The sequence below is a fragment of the Ovis aries genome, chromosome 3 (genome assembly GCF_016772045.2).
Source record: "Ovis aries strain OAR_USU_Benz2616 breed Rambouillet chromosome 3, ARS-UI_Ramb_v3.0, whole genome shotgun sequence".
Classification (NCBI taxonomy): Eukaryota; Metazoa; Chordata; class Mammalia; order Artiodactyla; family Bovidae; genus Ovis; species Ovis aries.
Genome location: NC_056056.1, coordinates 153542753 through 153560006, shown reverse-complemented (window position 1 = coordinate 153560006; position 17254 = coordinate 153542753). Strand labels below are relative to the sequence as shown.

The following is a 17254-nucleotide window of genomic DNA, read 5'->3' as shown; positions in this document are numbered from 1 at the left end:
CTTTAGTGACCATCAAAGAGTATCTGATATTTCCTTTGGTTTTTAAAAAAATTCATGGTCCATTGAAATGGGCTAAAACAAAACAATAGTATAGGCAACAAAATACATCAAACTCATCTCTGTCATCGTTCTAACAGAGGAAAATAACACTGACCTCTGGACAAACCCACACAGCTTTGCAGAGAGGTTTGAAACTTCAAATGATCTACAGACATTGGAGAAGGCAATGGCACCCCACTCCAGTACTCTTGCCTGGAAAATCCCATGGACGGAGGAGCCTAGAAGGCTGCAGTCCATGGGGTCGCTAGGAGTCAGACACGACTAAGCGACTTCACTTTCACTTTTTACTTTCATGCACTGGAGAAGGAAATGGCAACCCACTCCAGCGTTCTTGCCTAGAGAATCCCAGGGACGGCGGAGCCTGGTAGGCTGCTGTCTCTGGGGTCACACAGAGTCGAGTACGACTGAAGCGACTTAGCAGCAGCAGCAGCATGTATGGCAGCCATTTCACGTTTACTACCTTCTTCTGTTTCTCTTTTAATCAAGTTCCAACTTGAGGTTTGAAAGGTTCATCAGAGTGGATGGCCACTGGAGTGATGAAACTGAACCCAGAAGTGGGTCCAAATCTGTAAGAGCCCCTGACACTGTCACTCCCATGCTTACTGTGCCCGTTTAAAGGTGGCCATGCATTTGGGCTTTGAGGGCTCAGCCATGGTTTGCACACCCTAGCACCACGTTTTTTCTTTTTAAAAACTTTTATTGAAGTACAGTTGATTTACAATGTTGTATTAATTTCTGCTATACAGCAAAGTGATTCAGTTATACATATATGCACATTTTTTCTTAATATTCCTTTCCATATGGCTTATCACAGGTTGTTGAATATTGTTCCCTGGGCTATACAGTAGGACCTAGTTTATTCATCCTATATATGAAAGCTTACATCTGCTAACCCCAGCCTCCCATTCTATCCCTTCCCCAGCCCTCTCCTCACTCAGCAACGACCAGTCTGTTCTCTATGTCCCTGAGTCTGTTTCTGTTTCATAATAGGTTCATTTGTATCATATTCTAGATTCTATATATAAAGTGATATTGGGCTTTCCAGGTGGCACTAGTGTTAAAGAACCTGCCTGCCAAAGTGGGTTAGGCTTAAGACATGCTGGTTCGATCTCTGGGTGGGGAAGGTTCCCTGGAGAAGGGAATGGCAATCAATTCCAGTATTCTTGCCTGGAGAATCCCATGGACAGAGGAGCCTGGCGGGGTACAGTTCATAAGGTCACACAGAGTCGGACATGACTGAAGCGACTTAGCACGGCACATGAAGTGATATCATATCGGTTCAGTTCAGTCCCTCAGTTGTGTCCAGCTCTTTATGATCCCATGGACTGCAGCATGCCAAGCTTCCCTGTCCATCACCAACTCCCAGAACTTGCTCAAACTCATGTCCATTGAGTCAGTGACGCCATCCAACAATCTCATCTGTCTTTCTTGGCCCATGGAAGCCAACCAAAATCTAAGCTTTTACAAGGTTATGAATCAAAATACTAAGGACAGCCAGTCACGAGCAGCCAACTAGGTTTTATAGCCAATCAAACCATTTCCTTTCTTTGCCTCTATTCTTCCTGTATATGTCTATCTCTGGACTCCTGTTCGGAAAGCATTCCTAACTACTTCTGGTTTGACACTGTAACATATGAATCAAGTTTTTGCTCAAATAGACTTAAAAAAATTTTAATATGCCTTATTTTATCTTTTAACACTTCCCTCTTGCATCCTTGAAGCCCTTGCCTCCTGAATCCAATTCTCCCTCCTTCTGGCTTTACTCTTTTGGTGATTGGTACACAGAGGAGCCCGGAGGGCTACAGTCCATGGGGTCACAGAATAGTCAGACATGGCTTAGGGACTAGACAACAACAACCCATTCTCTAATAGCTTCCCGAGGAAGAGCGCAGGGGAGGAGAGTATTTTGAATCCTTCATAGTTGTCTTTGCTTTACTTTCAAATTTGCTAGATGGTGAATTCTAGGCTAGAAATTCCTTTTCTGCAGAACTTTGAAGGCACTCTTCCATTGGTTTCTAGACTCCAGAGTTGCTATGGGTTGAGAGGCCTGCTGTCATTTTGGCTGTTGTTGTTGTTCAGTCGCTCAGTTATGTCCAACTCTTTGTAACCCATGGACTGAAGCATGCCAGGCTGGACAATAAAAAAGGCTGAGCACCAGGCTTTCCTGTCCTTCATTATCTCCCAGAGTGTGCTCAACCTTTATTACTGTCCAGCTCTCACATCCCTACATAACTACTGGAAAAACCATCAGTTCAGTTCAGTCGCTTAGTCGTGCCCGACTCTTTGCGACCCTATGAACTGCAGCATGCCAGGCTTCCCTGTCCATCACCAACTCCCAGAGTTCACCCAAACCCATGTCCATTGAGTCAGTGATGCCATCCAGCCATCTCATCTTCTGTCAGCCCCTTCTCCTCCTGCCCTCAATCTTTCCCAGCATCACGGTCTTTTCAAATGAGTCAGCTCTTCGCATGAGGTGGCGAAAGTATTGGAGTTTCAGCTTCAGCATCAGTCCTTCCAATGAACACCCAGGACTGATCTCCTTTAGAATGGACTGGTTGGATCTCCTTGTAGTCCAGGGGACTCTCAAGAGTCTTCTCCAACACCACAGTTCAAAAGCATCGATTCTTCGGCGCTCAGCTTTCTTTATAGTCCAACTCTCACATCCATACATGACCACTGGAAAAACCATAGCCTTGACTAGACGGACCTTTGTTGACAAAGTAATGTCTCTGCTTTTCAATATGCTATCTAGGTTGGTCATAACTTTCCTTCCAAGGAGTAAGCGTCTTTTAATTTCATGGCTGCAATCACCATCTGCAGTGATTTTGGAACCCAGAAAAACAAAGTCAGCCACTGTTTCCACTGTTTCCCCATCTATTTGCCATGAAATCATGGGGTTGGATGCCATGATCTTTGTTTTCTGAATGTTGAGCTTTAAGCCAACTTTTTCACTCTCCACTTTCACTTTCATCAAGAGGCTCTTTAGTTCTTCTTCACTTTCTGCCATAAGGGTGGTGTCATCTGCATATCTGAGGTTATTGATATTTCTCCCGGCAATCTTGATTCCAGCTTGTGCTTCTTCCAGCCCAGCGTTTCTCATGATGTACTCTGCATATAAGTTAAATAAGCTGGGTGACAATATACAGCTTTGACGTACTCCTTTCCAAGTTTGGAACCACTCCATTGTTCCATGTCCAGTTCTAACTGTTACTTCTTGACCTACATACAGGTTTCCCAGGAGGCAGGCAAGGTGGTCTGGTATTCCCATCTCTTTATTTATTGTGTTCTGATACACTGTGCGAAAACATCCCCCACCCCCAACCCCTGACCCTGGAAGCCTGTAGGATTGTCTTTTTCTCCCAGTGTTTTCAAATCTCATGATGACATGCCTTGGTGTGGGTCTGTTTTCATCCATCTTTCTGGAAACTTGTATCCACCAATTCTAGAAAACTTATGATAATATTTCCTTTTTTTTTTCCTTCAATTTTTGGCCACATCACTGGGTATATGGGATCTTAACTCCCTGACCAGGGATCAAACCTACACTCCCTAAAGTGGAAGTGCAGAATCTGAACCGCTAGACCGCCAGGGTAGTCTCTGACAGTATATCCTTGTACTTTTGTCTCCTCTTTCTTTTCGTAATGCCCATTATTTGGATATTGTGTTATTTGGGCTCATTTTGTATAATTTTCCTGTCCTTCATTATTTGCTGTTTCGTCCTAATTTCTAGAAATCTTCAACATTATTATCCAATATTTCTGTTGAACTTCTTTATCTCTGCCATATTCTTACTTTTTAAGAGCTGTTTGTTCCCTGTCTAGTGGCTACTGATTAACAGCATTCAGTGCCCCCCATCCATGGATACAGATGATGTTAATGAGTGTTTTTTTGTTTTCTTTTTTAAAGTTTTCTTCTTCTTGCATGTGCTGTTTCTGTGTTTCCTCTTTGTTTTTGGTGATAGTCTTGCATCTTAGATTCTTTCTTCCAAGTGTTTGTGTTTTCCTTAGCTGTCTGCTCACATTACAGATGTGGCCCTGCACAGTGGCTGTTTGAAAGCCTGGTGCTCCAGAGTGGGGCTCCTGGAGTAACAGTCACTCTAGAGTCCTGGCCAGATTGTCTCTTTGGGTCAGATGGCCTTGGTTCTTCCTTCTGCTCAGAGGGGATTAAGCCTGGCTACCTGGCTTCTTAGAGCTTCAGGGAGAAGAATAGCAGCCTCTGCATTCAGTGTTTCACTGGATCTCTGCCTTCAGAGCAGGACTGGGACACTCAGCTATGCCTCTCCATCCAGAGACCCTCCCGTTCACGTTTTCAAGAGGATAAAACTGGGCTTGCCAGGAATGGGAGGGATGGTTGGTGGTTCTGAGTCGGGGAAGGCATCTAAGGGACTCATTCATTCTTTTCATTTTTTAAGACTTTTTTTTTTTTGATGTGGACCATTTTAAAAGTCTTTATTGAATTTGTTACCATACTGTTTCTGTTTTATGCTTTGGTTTTTTGGCCGCAAGGTATGTGGAATCTTAGCTCCCTGACCAGGGACTCGACCTGCACCCTTTGCACCGGAAGGAGACGTCTTAAGCATTGGACCACCAGGGAAGTCCTGGGACTCACTGATTCTTGACAGAGGTTCAGTCAGTCCCCTTGTCTTCTTAGCTCTCCCATCCTGATTCCACCACTCAGACTTGTCGGGAGTTCAGAATGCAAGTCAGGTTCATTGTCAGCTTTTCCTTCTGCTTCTTTAATCTTTTTCCATCTTCTTTGCCACTTTCAAATTTGGTTGTTGTTATTCTCTATTTTTCATTTCCCCTCCACCTTATGGGTTTTTGCCTCTTGAAAAAGCTTACAGTGCCATTTTAAAATGAAGATATGGGGTAGGAACACAGCTAAATGCATGTGGTCAAGTTCTCATCTATTGACTCCTCAAGTTTTAAAATCACTGGTTGTCTGTCACTGTCAGAAAGAAACTGGTTTTTACAGTGACTGTGGCTTCTTCTCAAACAGTTGTTGGAAGAGGTAGAAAATGATAGTTCCTATCTTTTGTTTAAAATACTTTTTCTGTATCTGAAGATAGGTGAAATATCTTGAAGTCCGAAGCTAATTAAACGTGAATCATTCCAAGAGCATTCTATAATGTCTAGTCATTCATGGGACTTACTCTGCTAGTCAAAGGACTTCATACAAAGGGCCTGATAAACTGTCCAAACTACAATGGAGATGAAATCACACACACACACACACACACACACACTCACACAATCATTCAGTTTTACTTTCATTATAATCATATATTCAAATACATTAAAATATATACTACCTAACAAGTAAAACAAGTTGTTTGATTGGAGATGGAGCAGTGAGGAGAATTTTTAGCAAAATTGGCCAAAAAACATGAACTTTCTCTTCTAAATACATTTGAAATTTAAGGTAAAAATGACAGATTTATTGTGCTTGTTAGAAAGGCTGCTTTATGATTTTACAAAAAATAAAGCAAGCCTTTGCTCCTACAAACACTCCAGTCACCTAAAAAGGAAAGTTGACAAATTAACTGTGCTCCCCAAATGCTGTCTTTTGCTTTTGTGATTTAGGATCCAGGAAGATTCATCAATCAGAGGGCGACAGGGATGAGTGGTAGTCTGACAGCACAGCCAATGTGAAGTCAAACAGAAAGGGTTTAAATCCCTGTTTGGCCTTTTATTAGCTCTGGGTCTTTGGGCAGGTTATCTGGCTGAGTCTTACCTTCCTCTTTGTAAAATGGGCACAGATGTTATAAGGCCACTTTCAGGATGAAATGAAAAAACACACATAAACTATGTACTGCCATGCCTGGTCCAAAGCAGATAAAACTCTTATGCAATAAAACCTCAAAAGAAAACATCCATACCAAAAGGTCTTTACTGACAACCAGACGTGGCAGAGACAACCAGAGATCTCTGACTTGAAGGGCAGGTGCGCTGTATTGAAATCTGGTTTCTGATTGGCTGAGGTGTCAGAGCTTCGGGATGCTGCTTTGGGTCCCAAACTGCGCCCTTCTGCTAGGCTGTTCTGCTTTATTTGCCATTATAAATGACTCCATATTATAGCAATAACATCAATAAAAGTAATGCCTGATGCTAATGTGCTATGAATGTCTCATCAGGAACTTAAGAAAATTAGTCTGAAACTGCTCACCATATCCAAACTCAGAGGGACTCATTTCTCAGTCAATTAGGTATGAAGAGTGAGCCTTCAGCCAAGTGAGAAGGGTCTGAAGGCATGTCTCCCAAGAAGGAGGCCTGCTTCCCACTACTCAGAGCTTTCACAAGATGCAGATACAGGAAGAGGACTTTGTATAAAGATAGTGAGAAACACCCATGAACCCCTGCAGTGCCTTAGTTTTCCTACCATGCCTACGTAACTGTACGACAGGACCGTCCTTTGATTTCCTATTCAGGTAGGATAATTATGATCAGCACTAAATTTTGTGAGGTAGTGATTTGTTTAAAATATTTCATGAGGTTCTATGAGGAAAAGAAATATTGATTATTATAATAAGTAACATTCATTACGGTTCACAATGTATTCTGGGTACCTTACATGTAGCAACTTATTTAATCTTCACAATAATGCTACAGAGAATGTACTGAGTACTCCCTGTTATAGACAAAGAAACTCAGTACAGAGAGGTCAAGAGGGCTGGAAAGTGGGGCACTTGGGGCTCTGAGTCCTTGCTAGTCATCATTTTCTACATTCTCGCTTTTTCAGTTCACGCAGTAGCCTTGGCATATACGTCTGCATCCCTCATCTCCCTCAGAGGCTCCTGTCCTGGAGTGCACACGGGTTAGAACAACACTGTGTCCAGACAGACTCCTCATTCACCCCCTCAACAAAGACAGGAGTTAAACAAGCACCTTGTGTGTGCCAGGAACTGTGCTAGACCCTCAAGAATTTGCTATTCCATAACAAGGAAATGGATCCCGTTTTTTCCTTTAGCAAATTCTGCTTTCTCAACTGGCAAAATCTGAGTATTTTCTACAGGAAGACACAAACTCAGGATGGTGATGATTTGTTGTGTAAATGGAGCTGGAGCTCTGGAAGGGCTGATAGGCATTCTCCATCCAGGAATAGCACAGGACTTTAGCTTCCATGAATAGCTTTAGTTCACCACTGTTAACCGTGAATAGCTTTAGCTCACAGCTGCTAAAATTCAGGAAGTTCTTGTGTGGGTTTTGGGTTTTTTTCCATGACTGGTATTAAAATCAGTTTTAGTAAGAAGTAATAATTAGTACATATATAACATCATCATAAAGTATAATTTTATATGATTCTCTATGTAAAAAAAAATATTTTGTAGGTGTGTGTACATGGCCACACCTGAAACAAACTGAACATGAAAAGTACTGACTTAAAAAAAGAATTTATCACAGGATTAGTTTTTGAAGGGATACTCTCCTTTATAGTTAAATTATATTTTAATGTATATTAACTTTTAAGAATAAATCTACTGTAAGTTGCCACATGATCCTGCAGTCCTACTCTTGGGCATGTATCTGGGCAAAACTCTAATTCGAAAAGATACATCCCTATGTTCATAGCAGCACTAATAACCAAGACATGGAAACAACCTCAATGACCATTGATGGATGAATGGATAAAGAGGATGTGGCGTATATACACAATGGGATATTGCTGCTGCTGCTAAGTCGCTTGGGTCGTGTCTGACTCTGTGCGACCCCATAGACGGCAGCCCACCAGGCTCCCCCATCCCTGGGATTCTCCAGGCAAGAACACTGGGGTGGGTTGCCATTTCCTTCTCCAGTGCAGGAAAGTGAAAAGTGAAAGTGAAGTCGTTCAGTTGTGTCCGACTCTTTGCAACCCCATGGACTGCAGCCTACCAGGCTCCCCTGCCCATGAATACTACTCAACCATAAATAAGAACAAAATAATGCCATTTGCAGCTACATGGATGGACCTAGACCTTATCATATTAAGTGCAGTAAGTCAGAAAGAGAAAGCAAATACCACATGATATCTCTCATATGTAGAATCTAAAATACGACACAAATGAACTTATCGATGAAACAGACTCAAAAATGTGGAGAACATACTTGTGCTTGCCAAGGGCAGTGGGGGCTGGGGGAGGGGTGGATGGGGAGTTTGGGATTAGCAGGTGCAGACTATTACATACAGAATGGGTAAACAACAAGGCACTGCTGTATAGCACTGGACACTATATTCAATACCCTGTGATAAACCATAACGGAAAAGAAAAATTAATTAAGTTGCTCTTCAGAAAAAGAATAAATCTACTGCATTAAAAAAGACCATTCTCTTCAGTAAAATTTGAGAGCAAAATAGAGAGTAAAATAACAGTGTGTCAAAACACGCGGTAACAGAAGCTTCCGAGGAGTAGGTGTCTTCTGTATGTACACCAGTAGTGAGCACTTCTAAGACTCGAAACAGCCTGGGCCTCAGCACTCAGTGTCTTTGCTGAATGAAGGAGGGGAGGAAAGACCGTGGTGAAGGCAGGGCCTCAGCATGCAGCCAGCAAGCTATACACTGCCCAGCTCCCAGGAGTACCACTTTCATGGCTAATTAGATGGACTGAATGAATGGAATGGAATAAACACAATAAATGAGAGCAGGGTTAAAGTTACATGTGGGTTGCAGAAGCCACCCACAGCCCCAGGTATTTTTAGAGTAGTAAGTTCTGATGAACTCTCTCTCATTCTCAGCAAGCACAGCTGTTGACAGACAACGGCACACCATCTTTGCTTCGTAATGAATAAACTGAGGGGTTAGTGACCCAAGGAAAAGCACAAATGACTTTAGCGGCACCTAGAACAGGTCTGGAGTCTCCGAAATCCTCTTTCATCTTTCTGCTTATGCTACAGAGACACAACACATACATCAGTCCTCCTTTTCTCTCCATTTAAGGGGACTGGGGGAGATATAGGCCCCCATATATATGGCTTATTGGTCTTAACATTGATTCCGTATTACAGTAGCGCTATTTCTGGTGCTGCGTGCATTAGGTATGGGTGATTTATCACTTATTAAGAAGGCTTCCTTTTAAGTGTTAAATTTATACTGTTAGCATTGACTTGGACAGATCCCATTTCATGCGGCCATTTGAGAGCTCTTTGTTTTTGCCTTAGCCACTGATGTAAACGCTATCTGACAGAGCACAGTGAGGTGCCTTTATCGAACCCCATCACACTCTCCGGTGCGGACACCCCTTGGTCACATATGTTGCTTCTAAGTCTCCTTTGGTCTTCATGACATAATCATTCCCTTCATTTTCTTGGAGCATTTATGGATGGACTTAGCTTATGGATATTAAAAGCACAGAAACCTCAATTTCCATTCTATAGAATTCCAGTGGGGCTGAAATTTTTGAAGTTGTTTTACCAAAGCAGTTATAAATCTAGAGTCTGAGAAAAAGAGGGAATTAAACACATTTATATGTTCTGCTTTTCTTTTTGGCTTGGTTACCCAGGCACCTTGTGCTATGGAGGAATTCAGGAAGTTACTGAAGAAAACGACAAGATTTTATTCTTGCAAATGGATTATAGATACATAGTGGACAGATGGAAAGATAGTCTCAATAGATTATTGTGAAAACAATCTGCAATATACTAAAATATAGAGAGCCTCTATGCCTTCATATGCTCATGTAATTATTCATGTGGTGTGTGTGAGTCACATATTATTGGGTACTTACTGTTTGCCAGGGGCTACATCAGGTATATAAATATGTTATTTTATTTAATACTTTGAATAATTTACAAAATTAGGGTATTTTGCAGATATCCTTATTTCCATTCAATAGGGGAAGAAATCTAAGACTGAAGAAACCTAGCAGCTTGCCCCATTCACACGGCTATTAAGTTTTGGCGAGTGAGTGACTGGCTCCACGCTTTTGCATCATTAGGTGAAACTTGGCAATGATGCTTAAGATGCTGGCCACACCTGTAAACCATTTGACAAGACAACTTTCTAATGTCTCCTTAAAATTCTAAATTTAAAAAAAAGTCACGTCTACTTACAGCTTATGGTTATTCCAAGTTCCACATTGTGTTTCTTAGGGAGCTTTACGTGAAATGTTCCACTACTGGGGATGACAGACTCTGTAATTTCAAAACAAGAAAGAAGGTGTTTATAGAAGATGAGGAAGAATGGAGCCGCAATCAATGATAAGGCATCAGGAATACTTGTATCGTCATCATCTGTAGTTAAAGCTGTGAGAACCGATGTAAAATCCTGATAAACTAAGCTTCTGGTAAAGAACAGACATCCTACCCACAGGCAACAGTGTGTAATTCACAGTAACAATCGAGTTCAGTATCTCTTAAGTGTGATTCAGATAGCATCTCATCAAATTTACCTAGAAAGCAAGTTAAAAATATAGATTTCTGAAACATCCCAGATCTATGGAATCAGAATTGCTGAAGATAAAGACTAGAAATCTACATTTCAAACGTATTCTCCAGGTAATTCTTAGGTATAGTAAAGTTGAGGATCTCTTTTTTCCCCAACTTTATTTTTTCCGGAGTTTATTATTGAGCAGATTTTATTCTCTGGGCTCCAAAATCACTGCAGATAGTGACGGCAGCCATGAAATTAAGACACGCTTGCTCCTGGGAAGAAAAGTCATGACAAACCTAGACAGCATATCACAAAGCAGAGACATCACTTTGCGACAAAGGTCACTATAGTCAAAACTGTGGTTTTTCTAGCAGTTCATGCATGGATGTGGGAGTTGGACCATAAAAAAGGTGGAGCGCCAAAGAATTGATGCTTTCGAATGGTGGTGTTGGAGAAGACTATTGAGAATCCCTTGGACAGCAAGGAGATCAAACCAGTCAATCAGTCCTAAAGGAAATCAACCCTGAATATTCATTGGAAGGACTGGCGCTAAAGCTGAAGCTCCAATACTTTGGTTGCCTGATGCGAACAGCCAACTTGTTGGAAAAGACCTTGATCCTGGGAAAGATTGAGGGCAAGAGGAGAAGGGGGTGACAGAAGATGAGATAGTTGTATAGCATCACTGACTCAATGGACATGAGTTTGAGCAAACTCTGAGAGATAGTGAAGGACAGGGAAGCTTGATGTGCTGCAGTTTATGGGGCTGCAAAGAGTTGGACATGACTTAGTGACTGAATGACAACAATTATTCAGCAGGTTTTTTGTTTGTTTTTCCATTCAGGGCTGGCAGTAGTAGATTTCAGGAAAGACTTCAGTTAGCTGTGATGGCTATTGACATGGAGGAGGTGGGAGGTACCTTAATTTGTGTTGGTTTTTTTTTTTTTTTTTTGGTACCTTAATTTGTAAGGTCAATGGGTAAAAAGAACACTTAAAGGTGCAGTAGTAGGATTGATATGCAAAATATCTCACAACCAGAATGGTCTTGACCACAACCAACTGGACTGAATGCTGAGCACAGAGTTGAAACAGGGGGACCCAAGAGGTCCCAGCTGCACCAAAGATGACCCTACTTTCTGGATCATGTGGTGGATTCAGAGAAGAGGAGGAGAATAGGGAGTGCCGGAACAGAGCGAAGGTGAGTTCAGATGTTGGCCAAGCAACAGAGAAGTGAGCTAGCCTAGCAGTAGAGAGGAAAGCACTGTGTACTACTTGACTCTCAACCCTGTAAAGAGCTACTGTGATTTGACCAGGACTGACTAATTTTTGAAAAGCAAAGAATCGCTACATATTCTTAAATATATTCTTAAAATTCCTTCAACAGTCTGGGAAGCCTTCAATTAGAGATAAGGTTAAAGTGGAAATAGCCTCTGAAGAGATAATATCTATTCATACTAAGTAGCTAATGACTATAATCCTTTCTGGAAGTTTTAGAAAAAGGTGGGAAGGGCTAGCCAGGAGCAAAGGAAACATAAGCATTAGGAGAAGTTTGTGGGATGGCTCAGTGAAGTCACTTTTTTCTGCTTGATTCTGCCCCAAGGTGGCTCCCCAGCCTGCACACACACAATTAGCTACAGCTGCTGTGATGTGGGTAGAACTACAAGGTCCTCAGGCCCGAGTCCAATTTGTTAATCACATATTTAACACATTTTGAGTCTCTGTAGAGCTGAAAGTTGGGATGGCTCCATAGAAACCCAGTAATTCCTTCCTGGTTCTGCCTTAACTTGATCTTCCTGGTCTTCTCTACTTTCCCATGAGGAATCTGGGCAGTAAACCTTTTACAAAAACTTGATCTTCCAACTCAGAATAATCAGCATAGACAAACTGGAGAAGACAGTAAAATTTTGATTTCTCTGGGCCCTCTGGGCTTCTAGAAATTCATGTGTGAAGAAGGTTCCCCAAACAGCCCTGGTCAGTTTCAGCTGGGGCCACTTGATAAAAGCAAGCCTGCCCTTTCTGGGCCCTTCCTCTCCTCCCAGGTCTTTCCTCATGTCCCAGGCAGCACCGGAGGGAATCTGTTGCCTTGTCCCACTTCCTCCCTCTCTTCTTAATGCTCCTGGTGGGTCAGCTGTGGCCCAGGCAGTGTCATAGACCCTGAGCTCCTATCTTTGGCCTTGCTGTTGTCCTCAGTGAAGACTCAACTAAGAGGTGCCAGGAAGGAACAACATCCATTTATTTGCTTATTTATTCAAGAGGAATTTGTATCCTTCCCATTTCCCATCTGAGGTAGAGAAAATGATTTAGGTGTGTCCAACTCTTTGCAACCCCATGGACTGTACAGTTCATGGAGTTCTCCAGGCCAGAACACAAGTGGGTAGCCGTTCCGTTCTCCAGCGGTTCTTCCCAACCCAGGGACTGAACCCAGGTCTCCTGCACTGCAGGTGGATTCTTTACCGCCAGAGCCACCAGGGAAGCCTGTAGATTTCAAGATGACCGGCCAGTTTGAATATACTGGGGCAGAAAAAGAAATGCAGTTAAGTATCAATAGCAACCATTGAGGTGTGCTTTACTCTCTTACTTTGGGTGCTACAAGTATCACCAATATTTATTTCTAAAAGATTTCTCAATCTCTTCCTTTCATCACTTTCCTGAGTGTCTATGAAGGCTAATTGTTATCTTCCTCCCACCACCAAAGGAGAAAGTTTAAGAATCTAGAATTAGCATGCAGACTGGGGGCAAAGAGGCCATTTGGAAGAAGCTCATTTAGAAGAAGCTCAAATGCCCCAACAGCCAGGCTGCTATTGGAAGAAGAAGAAAGAAACAAATGTACCTGAGGAGATGTGTAAGGTCTTAGAGAGAGCCAGTGACTGGCTTCACAGCTCCTGGTTCTAGCCCTCTCGGGGACTGCCTACATTCCTTGTCCTCAAAGGCTGTGAAACACCTGTATGCTTCTAGGAAACACCTTTTCCCGTCTAAATTAGCTTGTGTGCATCTTCTGTGGCTTGCAACTGAAAGATCTCTTATGAACACATTGATCCAGTAGAGGAAATACGATGGGAGCCAAACAGACAGCCCCTATCTAAGTGTTCATGAGTATAACAGGAACAGATTAATCTATTACTTGGATAAAGTATACCAAGTGGTTCATAAGTAAATGTCCTAGAAGCTTCACTATTTATAAAACTCACTTCATGTATGTTTGTTTTAGTGTTGCTGGTTTTATGAAAACATTCTCTGTGAAAGGAGTTGTTGTTCAGTCTCTAAGTAGTATCTGACTCCTTGCAGCCCCACGGACTGCAGCACACTGGGCTTCCCATCCTTCACTGTCTCCCAGAGTTTGCTCAGATTCATGTCCACTGAGTTAGTGAAGCTATCTAACCATCTCATCCTCTGCCGCCCCCCTCTCCTTTTGCCCTCAATCCTTCCCAGCATCAGGATCTTTTCCAGTGAGTTGGCTCTTTGCATCAGGTGACCAAAGTACTGGAGCTTCAGCATCAATCTTTCCAATGAATATTCAGGGTTGATTTCTTTTAGGATTGTCTGGTTTGATCTCCTTGCAGTCCAAGGGACTTTCAAGAGTCTTCTCCAGCACCACAGTTCAAAAGCATCAATTCTTTGCCACTCAGTCTTCTTTACGGTCCAACTCTCATGTACATCCATACATGACTACTGGAAAAACCACAGCTTTGACTGCATGGACCTTTGCTGGCAAAGTGATGTCTCTGTTCTGTGAAAGGGGTGGGGAATATAATGTTTGTACATATGTGTCCATGCATGTCTACAACATCTTGCCCAAGATGCTATACAGTGAGTCTTTAATTCATAAGGGTGGAAAACACAGATCTAAATTAGTTACTATAGCAACATTTCGCTTTAAATTTTTAATGCAGGGAATCTTGACCAAGATTAATATTGTTAATGACATGGGAGGAGACGTTATCACTTCCTGGAAAACAGTAATAGATGACTTTTGACTACATAAGATTTGAAATATTTATAATGATGAACAAATATCAACAAATGAATCTCTTTGATCAAGCTGTGGCTTCATTTTAATCTTTAAACGTCAACATGATTTATTTTCTATTTAGTAATTTTTCCCCCCATACAATTATTTGGCTGTTAAAGTGAAGGCACATTTAATTTGGGGTTTCTTAAGGAAACACTAATAAAGAAGAAAAAGAGCCAATATTTGGAGAAACAATAGGTTTAGAATAAGTAAACAGGATGTTTATTTTCTTAGACTCCTATGTGGTTATTTTGTGCTTCCCTGGTTTTGCTTTATCTTTGTTAATACTATAATTAAAAACACATTTGGGTAAACAAAGACCTCCTTCTTTCCAATTGGTCTGCTTTTTCTGCCTGAAGCGTTGATTATTGGCACAGTAAGATAACTACCACATCATAATTCATCAACCGGGACACCTTGTGAGATTCGAAAAAATAAAGGGACTATAAGGTGGGTAAATGTGAATGTTTAAGTCCCACTCACTCAGAGAAAAACACTGGGGACTCTAGTAATGATGGCAAACATCATTTGATAGAATTTTTCATTGAGGCGTCTTTCAAAGACAAAACTGTATTTTCTTCAACAAAATAATTTCAGCATTAAAATAGAAACTTCAAGAATTCATGATAGTGTACACTGGTATTTAAAAGATAGTACTGAAAAAGGCAAACTGTAAATTGTGCATATGATTATAGCTTTACAAAATTATATGTATGGTAAAGGACTTTCGTAAAGACATATAAAAATTTTGTTTATTAGAGTGATGGGATTATAAGCAACTTTAGCATAAGAAAAATTCCTTTAATGTCACTACAATTTTTTTGGATGGTGGTGCCCATGTAAAGAGATAGATTTAGGCAAAAGTGTAGTCACAATCAAGTTTTTTAACCACTGTCTGCGTCACTTAGGATGTTTATAAAACAGATGTAGGTAGTCTCTGAGATCTACTAGTTTGGGAATTAGTATCTGGGTATATATCTGAGGAAGAACTGGAAATGGATGGTGGTTCACATCCAGACAATCAGAAGTGAATCCAAAAGGGCACAGCTCATATCTCATGCAGTGATATCTTACAAATATTCAAGTTATCAAATGGCTAAAAAAGATGATCTGGATTCCAGCAGTTTCAATACATACCAGTAGATTGGTAATGAGTAGTTAGAGTGTTTTATTGAGGTTCTGATGCTGTGTCTAGGCTCAACAGAAATCAACTAGTGATGTTTGCCACGAGCAATGGAGGAGGGAATGAAGGGATAGAAAAATATTTTTCCTGGCCCTATTTTACATCATTTCTATTCATTTGAAATGGGTTGATTTCTGGGACAATGGAAGACAGGGGAGATGGCCTTCGGTCCATTTTTCCAGTCCCCTATTTAGCAAGCTGGAATTAAGCAGAGTGGGTTTAATAGTTGCTCAGTCACTGTCAGACTCTGCCACTCCAAGGACTGCAGCACATTAGGCTCCTCTGTCCTCCATTGTCTCCTGGAGTTGGTCAAACTCATGTCCACTGAGTCGGTGATGCCATCCAACCATCTCATCTTCTGTTATTCCCTTCTCCTCCTGCCTTCAATCTTTCCCAGCATCAGGGTCTTTTCCAATGAGTTGGCTCTTTGCACCAGGTGGCCACAGTACTGGAGCTTCAGCTTCAGCATCAGTCCTTCCAATGAATATTTATAGTTCCTGTTTTTTAGGAGCTTAAACCTAAGACCTAAATACTTTAATTAACATATATATACACTTATATTTGTATATACATTATATATATAATGGATTAGACATATATAATGGATTAAATAAATAATGAACAAATATTGAGGATACACATAAAATAAAGACACATGTATAGCACAAGTAAATACTTAGTGGATACTGCTATGGAGAAAGTCAGGTGTGCTGGCCATTCCACTACTGGAATGTAGTGAGTAGATGCTGCTCAACATCCCACAGTGTGCAGGATAAGCATCTCCATTCAACAAACAATGTCAGCAGGGCAGAAGCTCAGAAATCCTGCTCTTTCATGCTGGGAACCTTAATATCTCTTTGAAGAGGCAGTGTAATATGAAATAGAAAAAGACAAGTGCAAGTCAACAGACCCAGGATCTACCTAACATTCACTTTGCTCTATGACCTTGAGTTTCCGCCCTTGAGTCTCAATTTTCCCTTCACAAATAAATGAAGGTATTGGATTATAATAGTTTTCCCATCATAAATGTTCTACGATTATAGTAAATACATTTTGGGGCCACTGGACAGCCTTATTTGAAAACTGGACCCTCAGTGTATCCGACTGATCCTTACAAGGTCTTTTACTGACTGTTGGCCACTATGGACAAAGAAAGGGAAGATGCTACACCTAGGCTGCGCCAATGGATGCTCTCTCTTGAGAATTAGAAATTAAAACTGGCTGGTCCTGGCTGGGCACGTTAGCAAGGATGAGGCAATTACGTACAATCAGAAAAACTTGAGAAAACCAGAGAAAACTTGTACAAAGGGAGCAGACATGAAGAAACAGAGAGCAGGAACCTCAGAGATGCAATGGGTATGAAATCAATCTTGGTGCAAATTGAAGTTTCTGATCCTAGTCCCTCAGGAGAGCCAACTGTACTTCATTCATTCATCAACCAAATATTGGCCGAGAGCTTCCTAATTCCAAGCACTATTTTGCATGCTGTGGTATATTCTTGAACAAAAGGCACAAAGTCTCAGATATCACAGATATTTCTACTGGAGAGGACAAGACAATAATAATACTTGTGTACAACATAACAGTAAGTATGTTATGTATACGACATAACATCAGGGTATGAGAAGGGCTAAGAAGAGCTACAAATCTGGGCAAGGGGACTG

The 17254-nt window shown here is 41.4% G+C and overlaps 1 protein-coding gene across 21 annotated transcripts in view; it reads right to left on the bottom strand.

The window, feature by feature from the left end:
• Positions 1–17254, bottom strand: part of GRIP1 (glutamate receptor interacting protein 1) — a 771259-nt gene that overhangs the window by 79167 nt on the left and 674838 nt on the right. For all 21 annotated transcript variants that reach the window (XM_042246948.2, XM_060412830.1, XM_060412831.1 and 18 more), the window contains one exon: positions 10083–10163. In XM_042246948.2, the coding sequence (XP_042102882.1) occupies positions 10083–10163 (81 nt within the window). The remainder of the gene's footprint in view (positions 1–10082; positions 10164–17254) is intronic.